This window comes from Chanodichthys erythropterus, chromosome 18, assembly GCF_024489055.1.
Source record: "Chanodichthys erythropterus isolate Z2021 chromosome 18, ASM2448905v1, whole genome shotgun sequence".
NCBI classification, from domain to species: Eukaryota; Metazoa; Chordata; class Actinopteri; order Cypriniformes; family Xenocyprididae; genus Chanodichthys; species Chanodichthys erythropterus.
The window spans coordinates 11227785-11245803 of record NC_090238.1 but is presented as its reverse complement, the minus strand read 5'-3'; the positions used below and the strand labels follow the sequence as shown (position 1 = coordinate 11245803).

General features: G+C 37.1%; 1 protein-coding gene across 2 annotated transcripts in view; it reads right to left on the bottom strand.

The window, feature by feature from the left end:
• The window catches only part of dicer1 (dicer 1, ribonuclease type III), a 37727-nt gene that overhangs the window by 5293 nt on the left and 14415 nt on the right, over window positions 1-18019 (bottom strand). For both annotated transcript variants that reach the window (XM_067366739.1, XM_067366738.1), the window contains exons 11-28: window positions 16269-16401; window positions 15924-16166; window positions 15685-15839; window positions 15464-15596; window positions 14235-14310; window positions 14016-14155; window positions 12797-12976; window positions 12374-12587; window positions 11481-11634; window positions 11170-11352; window positions 10975-11080; window positions 10624-10799; window positions 8081-8906; window positions 7309-7461; window positions 4465-5233; window positions 1111-1379; window positions 301-463; window positions 46-121 (exon numbers count right to left, since the gene is read on the bottom strand). In XM_067366739.1, the coding sequence (XP_067222840.1) occupies window positions 46-121; window positions 301-463; window positions 1111-1379; window positions 4465-5233; window positions 7309-7461; window positions 8081-8906; window positions 10624-10799; window positions 10975-11080; window positions 11170-11352; window positions 11481-11634; window positions 12374-12587; window positions 12797-12976; window positions 14016-14155; window positions 14235-14310; window positions 15464-15596; window positions 15685-15839; window positions 15924-16166; window positions 16269-16401 (4149 nt within the window). The remainder of the gene's footprint in view (window positions 1-45; window positions 122-300; window positions 464-1110; window positions 1380-4464; window positions 5234-7308; window positions 7462-8080; window positions 8907-10623; window positions 10800-10974; window positions 11081-11169; window positions 11353-11480; window positions 11635-12373; window positions 12588-12796; window positions 12977-14015; window positions 14156-14234; window positions 14311-15463; window positions 15597-15684; window positions 15840-15923; window positions 16167-16268; window positions 16402-18019) is intronic.

The window sequence follows — 18019 nt, the reverse complement described above, 5'->3', positions numbered from 1 at the left end:
ATTATGTTAAGAGGTTGCTTGCATATAAGGGAAAGACATTCCCACCTGAACTTCGCAGTCTCTGGTTCCATCTCCAGGAGTTCACGCACTGGGGATCGAGGGACATTAGCGGAGAATTTTTCTAGAAAACGAGGCAAAAACAAAAGCAGAGCATTTCAATCTGACATTTCATCATGCATAAAAATGGCACAATGTTTGAAAATGACTGAACTTATGGTCTTCGCCACATGAGCCGGCAGACAATCAGACGGAACAGAAATGCAGAACTGATTTACTCGTCGGTATGTCTTTGGCCCTTACCTATGAGCGGCCTCATCATTGGATAATACACTTGCCAAACTGTCTCAAGTGACATCCCGCTATCCATGTAAATTGCACCAGCTAGCGATTCAAAGATGTCTCCCATTGCTTTGGGGACCTCAATGTCTTCTTCCTTCTCCTCATCTTCTTCCGATCGGCGAAGCTATGAGAGAGTAAAAACAATTCCGGTTTCTTTTTTTTCCCCCATACACAGAAAATAAGTGTTTGCTCTAAGGACAGAAAACTGTGCTTATCCATGTCAAATTCACATCCCCAAACTAATAACACACAACAAACATCAGAAAATGATTTGCAGAAAAAAAAAATAACTGTGGTCATAATGTGAACTGACAGCTATGCTGTACTGTAATGGTATTTCCTCTCAAAATGAACTGCGATCAATTACTTTTAGTATAACACTTATAAGACCTAAATGTCCAATATTGGGGACAACATTACCCAGCGATGTAATTAAGGGGAACATTACTTATTTTATTCAATTTGTCTTTCCTCTTTCAGTATCCAGTGTTGTCCCTTAGGCATAAAATGCTTTCCAGTCAAACAAGACCAGATTCAGTGCCAAGATAACCATTTCAAAATAAATTAAATCCAACTGCATTTTTACAATCCAAAAAACGAAAACAAATACAAACACAGACCAGATTCCCGATGACTGCCAGTGATAGGATGTCACGGTACTAAATCTTTATGAAATATTATACATCTACACTGCTGACAATGGCATATAAATGAAATGACCATTTCCAAGGCCTAATAACTTTAACAGATAACAGTGGGATGATAGCTCACCTCCGAATCCATTCCTTGCATTTCATTCTTCTCCAGTTGAAATTGCACAAAATCATCGATCACGTGGAACAGTTCGGGCGAGACAGCTTTGAAGTACTTGTGGTAATCGTACTTGACAGCCAGGGAAGCAAATATGGTGTTGTTGACAAGTGCAGAGCGCAGGTCGGTCAGCACGCCTGGAGAGTGCTGCCGGGGATCTTCATAAAGGTGCTTTGTTATGAGGTAGTCTAAAATTGCATCACCAAGGAACTCCAACCGCTGATAACAATCTGTCCGAAGTTCAGAGTGGTACAAAAAAGGTTAAAATGAGACCATAAATATAACAGCATCACACCACAGGAAATATGAAGTAATTGTTAAAAAAACAAACAAAAAAACAGTACAATTGTTCTCGCCTGGCGCAAACAGTAAATGGTGCAATGAGCCTATGCTGATTCGGGGGGGAAAAAAAAAAAAGATTATTTTATAATACAATGATTCTTAATAATAAATCAGGAAAAAGTTCAAGAGTTATTGGTTTAAATTAAATCGAAACGGTCTTACCGCATCAGTTGGTAGTTTTGGCATAAAGATTGTCACTTTTTAACTAATGCTATACAAATGAGAATACTTAATCTCAGACTTGGGTTGCGTGACATCAGTACTTTTTTTTTTTTTTTTTTTCCCTCAGTACCTGACATAAATGATTAGGTATACATTAGTGATCGACCGATATATCTGTTTACCGATATTTAAGCATTTTTCCATAATCGGGTATCGGTTTTGTAATATGGGATTCGCCGATTTTACGGCGCCATCTTGTGGCCGTTTTGAGATTTCCGCCATTGGAGCCCGGGCGTCTGAGGAGATCAGTCAACAACTCAGTGCACAGGTAAAGTATATGTTCTACTTGATTTGCTTTAATTAATCAACTTTATTTAACATAACAGATATGCACAAATGAGATCAGAGACATAAATTCCTGATATAGTTAATTTATGCAGCATGTTTCTAAACAATTGAGACGAACTCATTGAGTCACGTAGTGTAATTCGTCATGTCCTGCCCCAATAAAGACGTAACTTTACATGAATTAAATAAAACAGACGTGAATGAGTGCATGTTGAAAATAAAAGCGCTGAATATAATTCTCTATCTGTTGTATTTGCTCACCATTAGTCTAGAAGAAAAAGTTCGTTCATATTGCATAGCAACTGACGGATGATCAGGAGGCTTAAGCACGGCCACTGAATGAAACTTTTGACAAGATTATCTTGTTTAAACACCCTAGATTATATTATCATTTACTACATAACAATTTTTTCGCTAATACACATATAAATATAGCCTACCGCTTTGTGGAAATTAATTATTTATTATCTACATGTGCGATCGCGGTTGATTAAGTTATAGTCAAACAGCACTTTGTCAGTTGGCATTTCATGATTTAACGTTAGATTAAATTTAGATCATAAAATGCCAACTGACAAGTGCTGTTTAACTTTATATAGTCTCAGAAAAAAAAGTTTGTTCATATTGCTCAGCACCTGAATGGGTTGATGATCAGGAAGCCTCAAGCACGGCCACTGCATGGAATTTTTGACAAGATTATCTCGTTTAAACACCCTAGATTATATAATCATTTGATTTACTACATAACCATTATTTAGTTAATTGCACTTTAATTTTTTGGACTCAGACCCCTGTATTTATTTGTGTATAAATATAAAGTTTTTTTTTTTGTATGCAAGGAGGGAGTGATTGTTATAAATAAAATGGTTTGTTCAGCTCATTTGTGTTGTAATAATTGTCAAAAACAGAAGTATAACAGTAAATAAATATCGGTTCTGCATATCGGTTATCGGGCACATAAACATGCAAATAATCGGTATCGGTTATAAAAAAATCAATATCGGTCGATCACTAGTATACATGACAATATATTTCCTGCAAGTCACCAAAATCAACCAAGGAACCAAACAGCTACACTAAATTAATAGGTAATTGCAAAAATGTATGAATGATATACAATTATATTTTATTATTATACAATTGAATATAATAAAAATAATTATCATCATTATATTCAATTATATAATAAATTACATTATAAAAAAAACTGTTTAAAGTACCACAGATTACAAAAATGGGTAGCAATAATAAAACAATAACATAAAAACAATAATTAATTAATTAATTAATTAATTATTCATTATCAATTCATTTAAACAAATGTTTATATTTATTTATATAATTATATAATTTATTATATATATTGATTATATGTAAAATGTAATATATTTGTAATATTACAACATTAATTTATACAATACATTTATTTATATAAATAATTATAAAAATATTATTATTAATATTATTATTATTATAACTTATTTTTGTTGTAATTAGTGGTAATATAAATAAAAATGTACTATGAAAAAAAATACCCAATTGTTTAATATTGTTTTAGATTAGTAACGGGGGTGGGGGCTAAAAGAAACATTGATGAAATCATAACTGTTAAGTGGAATCAGACAACAATCAAACTCCTTATGATTCTTAAAGGGTTAGTTCACCCAAAAATATAAATTTGATGTTTATCTGCTTACCCCCAGGGCATCCAAGATGTAGGTGACTTTGTTTATTCAGTAGAACACAAATGATGATTTTTAACTCCAACCGTTGCGGTCTGTCAGTCGTATAATGCAAGTCAATGGGAACATCGTCTATAAGAGTAAAAAAAACAAAAAAACATGCACAGACAAATCCAAATCAAACCCTGCGGCTCGTGACGACACATTGATGTCCTAAGACACAAAACGATTGGTTTGTGTGAGAAACCGAACAGTATTTATATCATTTTTTTACCTCTAAAACACCATGTCCAATTGCCCTGCGCATCCAGTTGGTGAGATCAGAAAACACATTCTGATGACGGAAGTGATGTCTCGCGCTTTGCTTCAATGAGTGCGAGAGATCACTTCCGTTGTCAGAGCGCGTTCAGTCCTCACTAACTGGATGCACAGGGCAGTTGGACATAGTGGTGTTTTAGAGGTAAAAAATGATATAAATACTGTTCGGTTTCTCACACAAACCAATCGTTTCGTGTCTTAGGACATCAATGTGTCGTCACGAGCCACAGGGTATAATTTGGATTTGTCTGTGCGTGTTTTTTTGACTCTTATAGATGGAATTCCCATTCCCATGAATTATACGACAGACGGCAACGGAATTAAAAATCATAATTTGTGTTCTACTGAAGAAACAAAGTCACCTACATCTTGGATGCCCTGGGGGTAAGCAGATAAACATAAAATTTTCATTTTTGGGTGAACTATCCCTTTAAAAGCAACCGTGTAAATACCATCCACGAACCTGTTATGGTGTTGTAATGATACGAGGCGTGGGTGAAGGCCTGCAGAAGATATGCCTTGTTTTTAAACATGTAGTTTATCTTCTTCTCAAAGTTCTCGAAGCCTGAAATGAGGTGGTTGAGGGTCCGCTCGGCATCCGGGTGGTCGAACATACACCGTGGAGGGATCTTCAGCCAGCCGTACTGCAGCTCGGCCGACCCCCCTGAACTCTGCTTCTCCGCCGGGAGCACCTTCAGGCCAAGGGAGCACAGGAACAGCTGCGCTGCCCTCTCCCCACAGCTGGTGAGGTAGCACCCCAGCAGGGCCTCCACACAGTCGGCTATGCTCTTATCAGCGATGCACTGCTCGGTGTGGAGGTCGTAGGAGATGGACTGTTTCCCAATATCCGTGCCACAGTTTTCTTCAGAAGGGTTCCAGAAGCCCACCACAAAGTCATCCTCCTCGCCAGCTTTGCTGGGGTCCAGGTAGCACATGGCATCCCAGGAACTGTAGTCGAACTCGTCAGCGCCACCGTCTGGGGAAAAGTGGGAGTTGTGAGCTTTTTTGGGTGCTTTCCATTCACAGCCAGGCTCGGCCGGCTGTAGGGAGATCTTCTTCCCGAAGGCGCCGGAGCCAATCAGCATGTTATCGATGAATCTGATGTGCTCATAGTAGTACTCCAGATCATCTTCCACATTGACCTCTTCTTTAGAAGGCTCGACCTCCACATCCTCTGCTTCATCGTCGTCATCCTCCTCATCACTGGCTTTTCCGTTGGCCAAATCTTTATTCTGAGAAACAAAAAACAGATTTCCCAATGTCATACAGCTCAAAAGACCAAACCAAACCAAACAACATCACGAAAGGAACGTTGAGTCCAAGAGCCCCGTGAAGCCAAGGCTCAGTATCTACAACAGATTTGCAAAGATTACAATTTAAAAGTGTTTTAGTTCAACCACAGTATTATGTTTGCTCAGGAGAGCTCTAACAGAGCCGAGGCTCACAGTCCAATTCAATGACTCATCCAATCTAATGTGATTCAAAAGCTAAAACATACTCAGAATTTTTTTTATCGTTAATATGCCATAACTTTGACCATATGAGAAAACATCTATTGCATATTCATTAAAATGTTAATACCCATGACACCTAATACTGTAATAATACATGGAAATGACACTTAAAATTACAGCACCCGAGGCAAATTTAGTGCACTCGTACCATATATACATACACCTCGAACCACACAGAGAGACCCAAAACATACAGCCAGTCTCCGACGAAACCATGGCGAGGGCTGGTAGAAACCAGAAGCAGAGTTCTTTCCATTTTTCTTACTTGGGTCTCTGCACATGTCCTAATACATCACATATGCTTAAACACAGATGGAAAGCCGTGGCTTATATTTAATGAAATATATTACATATTTTAAGTAATTGTAGCACCCCTTCCTGACCTGACGTGTTTCTCAGAATCGTGTCTTGGCTTAAGAGCTGCAGATTTCTTGAATTTCATGATATATCCAAGTAAGCTTATCATGAGGGATGCGATATGGTAAGGTTGCATTTCCAAATTACAGACTAAGAGTTGTTTTTGTTTTAATAATGTGAAAAGCATCAGGGAGTCTGTAAGATTTTGTAATGTTTTTGAAATGTCACAAGTCTCTTATTCTCACCAAGGCTGCATTTATTTGATTAAAAATACATTAAAACAGCAATATTATGAAACATTATTACAATGTATGTATATGTACTTTTTTCCTGTGATGGCAAAGCTGAATTTTCAGCATTATTACTCCAGTCTTCAGTGTCACATGATCCTTCACAAATCTTCCTATGCTGATTTGCTGCTTAAAAAAACATTTCTTAGTATTATCAATGTTAAAAACTGTTGTGCTGCTTAATATTTCTGTGTAAATCATGATACTTTTTTTAGGATTCTTTTACATATACATATTATACATATATATAAGTAACATTATTAATGTCTTTACTATAACTTTTGATCAATTTAATGCATATTTGCTAAATAAAAATTTTCATTTCTAAAAAAATCTTACTGCCCCAAACTTTTGAATGGCAGTTTATATAATGTAAAAACACAAATGTTACTAAAATTTTAAAAAGTTCTGCACAAAATATAGCCTATTTCACACATTCATACATTTATTTTTGTTTTTTATGGTCTTCACATTTACACACTGTTTGAATGAGAGCACTAAAATTGACAGATTGTGTAATTAAAATAAAAAAAAAATAGAATTGAACCTTTATCTAATTAAATTGATTAAATCAACTTAACCTGACACAATATTGTATATATATATTGTCTTTGCATTATTATTAATAATTTAAAATCGCATATCGGATTTTCCCTATATATTATGCTTTTAAGCTTACAAACATTTCCATTCTGTTTAAGGGTAATTTCCTAATTCATTCCAGTAGCTTGGCGTTACTATATTTAATCTATAATTAGTTATGCTGCTACATTTTACTTTTCTTGTATTTAGAGGTTTGTAAATAATTATCCTAGACAAGTGAACTGTGAAAGATTTGCAGGCATGAGCTTAAAATCACACCAAAGGTGTGTCACGCTGAACTATGGCTAAAGGTTTTCATGTAAAATAAATAAATAATTTCTGCCCTCTTTTCTGAAACTCAGCTTCATGCAGAAAGGATGAACCTGCCCCCTGGTGGCAGATACAGGAAACAGCTGCAGCTCAATGCTGCCAAGATGTTCCTCAGCTCAAGGCACAGAGCCATGTAAACAGACTTGTAATTGTGCATAAAGATGCATGTTGATATTGGGTTACGCTTGACTTGAGCTATTGGGTAAACAACTGGAGATGCTCTCTGACTCATACCTCATCTGAGTCCCACTTGTCCGTGGTGCTTTTGTCCTGATTCACCACGTAGCCCGGAGGAAGCCAGTTTACTGGGGGATCAAAGATAGATACCACCATTCTACTAGGAAGGCCCTTTTTCTTCCCCAGGCGATAAAGGTTACAGTTGCTGACCTGGAGAAACCAAAGGCAAAACGTTTGTTTTCCATATAACACATGAAGTAAAAAATAATCAGTATTTAGATATAATCGTAGCGGATGTCAAAAACATTATAAATGGTAGTAGTTAATTAGAAAGTAGCAAATATAGTAGCAAATATTATAAATTAAATCACATGGACTTTAAAAGGCAAATATTCTATTAGTGCAAGTAATTAGTAACAATGAGTGCAAAGGGAAATTATTAATATAATAAATATATAATAATAACAACTATTATTAAATATATTATTTAATCAAAACATATTAATACAATTTATCTACAATGTAGTAATACATAACTGTAAATATATTTAAAATAAATGAAAATTAAAAAAAAAATTATATTTAAAATGTAGTACATAAAATGTTTAATAATATTAATACATATTTAAGAATAGTTCATAATACTAAGTAAAATATAAGTAAATTAAAATAAATGTGTTTAAAAAGTCAAATTACAATTATTTAAAAAAATGTACAAAAGAATAACTAGATTTGTAAATATATTAGTAAAAAAGAAAAGTAAATTTTATTTATTTGTTAGTGTTTTTTTGTTTTGCAGTTGCTCTAATAATCTTTTGCAAAATCTTACCTTCTTGCTTCTCATGTATGACAGCCTGCCCTCATGGGCGTCAGGATAAGTGCAGAACAGGTAGGTGGTGATGGCGTGTTTCAGGAAAGAGTCGCCCAACATCTCCAACCTCTCCAGATTGAAGCCGTCACTGGCATTGGAGAGGGTCAGGGCCTGCAAGATGAGGCCGGGGTTGGGGCCCAAGGTTTTCGGAGAATCCCAGGCTGGACCTGTGCAGGTTGTTGTAGATGTCATGTCAGATACCTCTGATGACACTTCTAAAGGTGCTGTGGTGCTGGTTGCCGTCTCTGGTTTGGGGCAACGGTTTGAGGTAGGTTTTTTCACATGTCTGTCGCAGAGATCTGAGTTCCTGCCTGGGGTACATTCATCGCTGGGCTGGGGCTGGGGCTGTGGCTCGCCGACTGGAGAGGGCCGCACAGGAACTGAGGTAGTGGTTTGCGTTGATAGGTCACTCTCCAGAGGGCCCAGCTGAGAGCATTGGCAAATGTCATGTCTGTGTGGGAGGTCGTCACTGTCGCCCCAAGTGCTGTTAGGGAGGTTTCGGAAACAGACGCAGTTGCTCTTGTCTTTGTTCAGCATCTGGACATCAGTCACAGGGAGCACCTGGGTTTCTAGCTTTTCATCTGGTGTGTTGCAGTTCTCACAAGGGAGAGCGCCCTCTGGAGGCTGGGAGGCCTCCGTACTGCAGCTCTCCTCGGCAGTGTGGTCTGAATCTGAGCTTGAGCCGTGTTTACAGTGATCGTCGTCTTCCATACATGCACTGGGGCAGGAAATGAAAGATTTGCTGTCGATGGATTTCTTCCATCCGAAATCCAAATTAGGATACCTAGAGTCAATATTCAGTGAGATTAGGCCTCAAATAGTTGCACTTCCTAAAATAACATTGCTGAAGCCAGCTGCTTTCTAGGGTAGCATCCTAACCGAAATTACTGAATTGGAACAACCAATAAAGACAGTAACTCTCTGTGCCAAATGTCTCAACTAAATCCAATAATCTGAGGTTAGCATGTTGCTGCTAAGATAAATATTCAACACTAATGAGAATAAAAGAACATTGCACATGACAATATTAAGTTAAACAACCATTTAGAAATTGGAATGGTTGCCCAGTTTTTTTAGTTTATTTTTCTGATGTCCGATGGCAATATCAGAGCAACGTCTTGATTCCATCATCAAATATTTGTTTAAATGCATATTTACTGAATGTCAGTGGTAGCTAGGCTATATGAGAACGTGTTACAGCGGTTGCCTTATTTAGTCTATTACTAACTAATATGCTATAATACTTTATCATATACAATTTATTTTCGGTGTATAACATTTCTGTCAACTAATTTATTAGACAAACGTTAAACAAAGAAGTTGGAGAACCGGATCTTCTGTGCATCTGCGCTTATTGTCAGCGCTGTCAAAATAGAGGTCCCGCATTCTTAGCACTGTCAAAATAAAAGCCCAATTCCAACACTTAAAGGCACAATATGTAAGATTTTGGATTAAAATATCCAAAAACCACTAGAACAAATGTTATAAATTTAGTTGACTTGTGTACTTACATTTTCCCAAATGTTTCCAATAATGTTTAAATCCAAAGAAATAAGCAATTTTAACCAGGACACGGACCATATCCGTGCGTCGCCTATCAATGACATCATACCCACGTTACCCTCGATTTCCAGATTTATTTTGTAGAAACCATGGAAACAATATATTATGCATTTTATTAGACAGGTGAGCAACTGTTTGTATACATTCATCGACAGTCTTATTGTTTAAATCTCGTTTTCTTGATTTACCACGAGTACCATGTTTTGCCATGCCTAATATCAATCTAGCTTACTGCAATGTGAAACAAGTGTCTCATAGTAGCTGCCGAGCGAACGCACAGAGTAGCATTATAACAACTTTCAACACACAAATGTGTCTCATGTGATAAAACAGCGCTGTATTACCTTACATACACATGACCGGAAGAAGCGGAAGCGCTCATCTGCGGCATAATAAACATTCCACTGCTCTCGAGCCATGTGTAGTGCTTGTCTCTCATTAGCAATCGCTTCAGCGAACTTGTTCCGCACCAATGGCTTTCAGCCAAACCCTGCTTCATACTACAGTAATGTTAAGAAATCTTTAATACATTAGCTCATCCATTCATATGATTTCATTCATCTGATTCTTTTCCACTGGCTGTAGACATGAAGACAACACCTCCCATGATTCCGCGAAATAAATGAGTCATCAAGCTACCCTTTGTTTTGAATAAGCAACTTATAAGAGGTGAAAAATTACATATTGTGCCTTTAAAAGTCAAACAGAAAAACTAATAACTAAAATCATTTTACAATACTTATAAGATTGCTTTAACCAAAGCATATTTGATGCTGACGACTTTTGTCAAATCAAAGTAGAAGAGGCAGCATAATGTTGCCTACATTTTAGAACAGCCATTCTGTCATGAGTGCACCTACAATGCCTTAGAATGCCACCTATGAAGGGGGCTCACTAGTTTTTGGAAAAGTGCAAATGAATGTATTGCGTCAAATGACCTGAAATCAGGAGGCAGGGTCTGAGCCCCAACACCAGCATCAATGGCTGTCTGAGACCGCAGCTCTTCGGCCGTCAGAAGGCAGTGAAGTCTGTAGAGAATGCTGGGAAGGCAGACAGCTTTCCTCCACAAAGAGGCTGGGATGGGGTGAATGGCACAAAGCTCCGGAACTAAAATCTAAGCAGATGGAACAGAAACACAACCAAAGACTGTTATCTGATGTGAGTCAAACCTCTGTACGACCGTTACCGCTCTCAGTGGGAGGAAATACTCGTACACACAGTATGATTAGACTTAATTCAGGTATGATGGCTTATAATTCTCACCGCAAATTCTTTCCGTCAGTAAATACCTGTTTGTTTTGTAGGCTTTCCCACTTGGCCTTTCTCTTCTCCGCACTGCTGAGAGGAAGGGCTTTCCCCTTTTGATTAAGGTGCCGGGGAGTTAAAAGATTCAATCTACAGGAAAAGACCACCACACATACAATGAATTACTTGAGGAGAAAAAAAGCACATAACAGAATGTCTTTATTTTTTTGTCTTCCTACCTTGAAGATGTGTGGTCCACATCCAGTAGAGGCTGGTTAACATTAGACAGGTCCAGGTTGTACTTGGTTTTGTAGTACTCAGCAAAAGTCTCATACTCTGGAGAGGGGAATTTACTGAGCGGGGTGAGGTCTGTGTAAACGTCAGCCACATAGAACCGATGTGGCTGGTCAAAATTACGATACCTGAGAGGGAGGAATGAGACAGAAGAGCAGAGTTCAACTACAGTGAAAACAAAAACACAGTATAAGTCATCAATGAGAGCTTAATTACAAAGGAAATAAGACTCAAAGATCACAAGTAACTTTTGTACCTCGGAATGATGACAGCATCCTGGTAGTCCTCTAATTTGAAAATGAATGGGTTTTGCTTGGTGTACTGAGTATTTGGAATGCCAATGCGTGCTTCAGACTTTTCAATATCCTCCATGAACTTGAAATCCAGGTCCAAGGTATTGGAATCCTCAACTGAACAGAGCACAATATCTTAGAGAGCAGGAGGTGGCTGATGGCTGATATAAAGACGATATATATGATATCACACTATTTAAAGTTTATGTAGAATATTAAATAATACAAGCATCTGTAAACAGATTTATACTTTAGATAGGAACTTCTTGATTCTCTGATTCAATACCGATATATAATGGATATATAATTTTCTCATATATATATATATATATATATAAAATGAATATATAATATGCTGCATATATTTGAGTTTATGGTCATTAAGTGGCGTTTCTGAGGTAAATGTAACATTACGTGACAAATTGTTCTCAAGCTGTGTTATTGTTGTCATTCTTGGGTTGAAACACATTGAGTGATTACAAGAGACATGATACGTTTTTTGGTAAGTTGTAGCCTACTGTATCTTTTAACATTCCTTCTGATGTTCATTCGTTCAAAAATCAGCTTTGACAATATATCGGTCAACCACTTGCTGCAACAAATAGATTTCATTATTAACTGGGTCTGTGCCCATTGGAATGAAGAATGTTGGATGATTTTTTTATTTATTTTTTTTAAACGGATACAATATAGAATTACCCTGTCTTTTCAATAAAATACAGGACATGAAATTTTCCTTTTGTTCAAATAATCAAATTCTTTCCAGATCTAGATAAGACATTATAAATTGACAATTAGAGGAAGGACTAACTGTAATCTCAAAGTCAAACAAGACAACATCTGGAGCACCACTCACCAATGTTGAGAGGTAGAACGCAGTAGGCAGAATCTGCCTCTACAGGCTTAAACTCTAGTGCTGGCTTTTCCAGACGGAGGATGTGGGAGAAGATGTACTGGTGCAGACGTGTGATCAGCTCCAGCTGCTCTGCGCTCAGAGTGAAGCCCGACTTCTGAAGCTCAATCGAGATGGTCACCTCACCAGAACGTGTATACACAGGGAAGTGAGGGATCTGATGACAAAGAACCAGAAAAAAAGAGCTTGTTCACTTGACATCTTCAAAATCAAAGTTCAAGGCAAGTTCATTTCAGATATAATCAAATATCAAATGAATAACACATCTGACTGTTTTCTAAATTATCAAAGCAATTTACACTGAATACATTTTTTTCTCTAAGGACCTCCAGATTCAGAAAGATACAATTAATTAAATGTGTTTACCCGAGGTATTGGTTTAGCTGTTAGAATGCCAAAACATCGGGTAGTGTCCTCTGGCGGATACAGCTTCCTCCGCCGGAAGTTAAGCTCATCAGGAAGAGGGGTGGTGAGGACCATCCCTATGACGTAAAGGTAACAAGGCTGCTCTGGCACAGGGTAACACCCCCGCAGACACTCTGGTATCTACAAGACATCATACCCAACATGACTCTATACAGTCTACACATTGTATGTTTTTATTTAGTTTTTTTTCCCCAAAGAAATTGATCAATTTATTAAGCAGGGATGTATTAAAAGGTACCATAGAATGCTTTTTCACAAGATGTAATATAAGTCTAAGGTGTCCCCTGAATGTGTCTGTGAAGTTTAAGCTCAAAATACCCCATAGATTTTTTTTTTATTCATTTTTTTTAACTGCCTATTTTGGGGCATCATTATAAATGCGCTGATTCAGTGCATGTCCCCTTTAAATGCTCGCACTCCCCGCCCACGAGCTCGCGACTCTATATTACACTGCATAAACAAAGTTCACACAGCCAATATAACCCTCAAAATGGATCTTTACAAAGTGTTCGTCATGCAGCCTATCAGATCATGTAAGTATAGTATTTATTCGGATGCTTACATTTGATTCTGAACGAGTTTGATAGTGCTCGGTGGCTAACGGGCTAAAGGTAAGGTAAATTCAATTTTCAATTCTATGGCACCTTTAAATTAAAAAAAAAAAAAAGATGACTGTAAAGACAGGAAAATAATGTTAATAAATAATATTAACAATATAATAAATATCTTTTGAATCATTAATCAAAGACACCTAAAAAAAAAAAAAAAAATGTATCACTGTTTCCACAAAAATATTAAGCAGCAGAACTGTTTAACATTGAACTAGTTCTCAGTGAACTAAGATGACTGACAGCTGTGATAAAGGGAGCATTCTCAGTTCAGAATTTAAATAAATATTTTGTTTTGCTTGACCAGCAGCCATGTACACATGCTGCAACGGTTGGGGATTGGCATCCACTAAATTCATGTATTTGAGCGATTATTACTGCCATGTATGCATGATCTTCTCCTTTACCACAAAATTATTATTATTATTATATATATTTTTTGTCTTATTTGATTGGGTGGACCAGCTGTCAATCACTGTGCCACACTGGCCCTTATGTAGCCTCGCTACTGCCCTACATGAAAAAAGGCGTTTCGGGTTCACAACACTCACGGCTTTTGGGTAACACTGTCTCCGTTTGGTGGAGCCTGGTCTTCCTGGCACGTTCGTCTCTTCCTCATCATGCAGGTCCAGCTCCTCCTCATACTTTACAGTTTCCTTTCCCACTGGCATCAAATGATCATCCAGTTCACCTAGACACAAACATTGCGTATCAGTCAGCAATTCTCAGAATTCATCAAATTTTGTATATTTAAGACTTTTCATTCTCACCAATTTTGTGCAGTTTTTCACAACAGAGAAGAGCGACAGCTTTCTCTGCAAGTCTTGCACAATTCATTGTTGGCCCCTAAGGGAAAGAAGAAACAGAATTTATAGAAAAATCACAAACACATTTCTACTAATTTTCTTGTATTTAAATGGGATAGTTCACCCAAAGATTTAAATGCACTCACCCTCTTCAAAACCTGTATGACTTCCTTCCATGAAACACAAAAGATTTATAGCAGAATGCCCAAGCTATTTTGTTTCATACAGTGAAATTGAATGGTGACCATAGGTGTCATGGATTTTCTTAAATGTATAGAAGATGTGTAATAAAGCTCTAAAGACATATGGACACCAATTTATGGTGCTTTTTTTCTTTTTTGCTTCCACTTTTATTGTATGGAAAAGAGCAGTGTGAACATTCTTCAAAACATCTCATTTTGTGTTCCATGGAAGAAAGTCAGTCTAACAGGTTTGGAATAATACAAGGGTGAGGAAATGATGACACTTTCAGTAAACTATCCTTTTAACTAGGTCTGTGTGATATGGAGAAAAAACAAAAAACAACAACTATCAATTCTTTGATCAATATTGTGATTACAATTTTATTTAGAATTTTTTTTTTGTTTTTTTTTTACCCATGACTGTATGGTTATGTCTTTTTTCACTCTTTTCGTATGTTGTGCAGTTCACAAATGCCTTTATTATCGCCATTTTATTTTTATGTAAACATGCGCTAGAAGTTGAACTCGCGTTTCACATCTCTTGCAGCATCTCGCGCAGGACACGCCATTATACACAGCGCTCAAGGTAAAAGCTGTTTAACTTTTTAAAAACCCATCTCTAGACCTGCATCTTGTGTTTTTAACTGCAAAAACATATTTTGTGTGAATGGCCCCTACATGATACATATATGAAACATCATATCTCCTATATCCAAAATATTCAAACCACAGATATTTATTTATTTATTTATTTATTTTTTGGCCAAGTCCTTATCCTGCCCTGAATTTATCTTCCCTTATTCTGTTCTTTCTTCAATGTCGCAATGGTAAACCCACTCTGTTCTATTCTCACGCCAGATTTAGGCATGCTGCATTCAGATTGCACACTGAGGGGGCTGGCAGAAAAATCATGCTTTCTGCGGTTTTGAAATCGATTAAATCACACAGCCCTATTTTTAACTCCTACAAAGCTGCCTAAATGTCAGAATATTTAGAAAAATCTGAACTCACAGTGACAGGAACTCTGAGTGGTGAGTTGATGGGTAGGAAGAGTGTGGATCGATAACCTCCAGTCTTCAGCTCCACAGTTTTACACTTCGGAGCAAGATGAGTGAACGGATCACTGGGCAAACGCGCACAATATCTGCACAAGACAACACAACAAATACATTTAAGAATGGCATTACATGCAACAAAATACAGATATCTTAAATTTAGGAAAGGATACTGACCTGTTGATGTGCCCAATGGCTGTGTTAATCGTGACGCGAGGGCCTCCGTCCTCTGAGCGCAGGACGTAAGGTGGGAGAACGTTGTCATCATCGGTCACTGGCTCCAATTCAAATTCATTGCATTCTGCTGACTTCGAGCACTTATTTCGGAGGATCTGAAAGACGTACAACTCTTAAAATTACATATTTTTATGCGCACAGTTCAGAAATTAGAAATAGTTCTCATTCAACCTGCTGACCTTTTCTATGGCCTTGTAGGTCTTGAGGTCTTCTTCAAATGTTTTTGTCCGTTCGCTGTCAGCGAGCATGATGTAATTGGAGACTGGAGCACGGGCACGACCTTTAGATTGCACGTAGGACCGGTACTCTGTCGGCAGGTCAAACCGAACAACCAAATTGCACTTTGGAATATCAACACCTTCTTCCACAATGCTGGTTGCAATGAGCAAGTTGGTTTCATGAGCTCTGAACTTCCTCAGGACCTAGACAGTAATGTGAATCAGCAATAACAATTATGAGCATAAACTCAGCGTAAGCTAAGGAAGGGGCACAGAAGGCTTTTTAGGACTGCCGAATTCACTCACCTCCTCTTGTTTTCTGAACTCCACCTCCATTTGTTTGTTGCGAGGCTGGTTCTTGCCAATGCTGTGACCTGTGATGAAGTTGCTACTAATGTAAGCCAGCTCTGGGTCCTGCTTCCCCGCCTCCTTAATAAGTCTGATACACACAAATAATACAAATTGCATTAAAGTTGCTTTGGATTATTTAAATAAGCATTTGCTAAATGCTAACTAAATATATATCCACTATCATTCTAAAGTTGAGTTAGCAAGATTTTTTATTTTTTTCAAGAAATTAATACTGTTATTCAGCAAGGACACAGTAAATTGATCAAAAGTAACAGTAAAGTCATTTACAATTAGGGTTGGGTATCATTTGAATTTTGGTGGTTTCGATTCTGCTTATCGATTCCGATTCTTACAAAGTCAAACATTTAGATTGTTCAGTCAAGATCAGTAAGTGATTTTCTTTTCCTTTTGTTGTTTGATCAACAGTAATGACACAGCTGGCAGTAGGTTTACTAGGCTACTGTCACTTTAAGACCTAATTCACGGATCAAATTGTATTTATCCGTTCAAATGCAAGAATATGCGAAAGAGAACTTAATTCAGTATTCGCGCACTATATGAGGGGCCACAATCGCTTTGAGCGTCCGTAAGAACCAATGAGGTCTATTCAAGCACGTCACACAGGTTCGGTTGAGATTCTGTTTATGTTTGCTAATCAATGTTTATATTTGAATAAAAACCTAAATTAAATATGTTCATCATATAAAGCGATCATGTCTGTTCAGAAAATTTGGACTAAACCATTCAATTCATGTAATTGTACGATCTCTTGATTAGTTACATATCTGTTTATGGAGGGACATAAAGCTCTCACATTTCATCAAAAAGATCTTAATTTTTGTGTTCCGAAGATGAACGGAAGTCTTATGGGTTTGGAACGGCATGAGGGTGAGTGATTAATGACAATTTTCATTTTTTAGTGAACTAACCCTTTAAGTTCCCAATTCCAGAATTGGAACCGATTTTCAAAACCCCATTTATAATGTTACAAAAGATTTCTATTTCAAATAAATGCTGTTCTTTTGAACTTTCTATTCATCATACAATCCTAAAAAAATGTATCATGGTTTGCACAAAAATATTAAGCAATAAACAGTATACTGAAGACTAGAGTAAAGGCTGCTGATACTTCAGCTTTGCAACTGAAATAAATTACATTTTAAAATATATTAAAATAGAAAGCAGCTAATTTAAATTGTAATTAGGGCTGGGCGATGTATCGAATGCTTTTGTCACGCGCATTTCTTCAGTAAAGCCGGTTCCCTGATTGCCGCTAAATCGCCATCACCTGCTTTCAAATGAAGCGGCATTTAATAGACAGAGCCGTAGTTCACTGATAAGACACGCAATATCGCGTTCAATATCGACGGCGATACATATCGATATTGAACGCGATATTGCGTGTCTTAACAGTGAACTACGGCTCTGTCTATTAAATGCCGCTTCATTTGAAAGCAGGTGATGCCGATTTAGCGGTAATCAGGGAACCGGCTTTACTGAAGAAATAATTTAGTATATCACTAAAAAATATTTAGTGATTTCATAAGTGCCCAAATAACAAGAAAAAAGAAAAATATTAGACTGAAGATCTAACCCATAAAGGTAAAAAGCGATCAACACATGTGAAATTGTATATTTGTGAAATCAATAATATCAAAGTCTAAAATACACACTGCACACCCCACATCCCTAAATAGGGATTTATG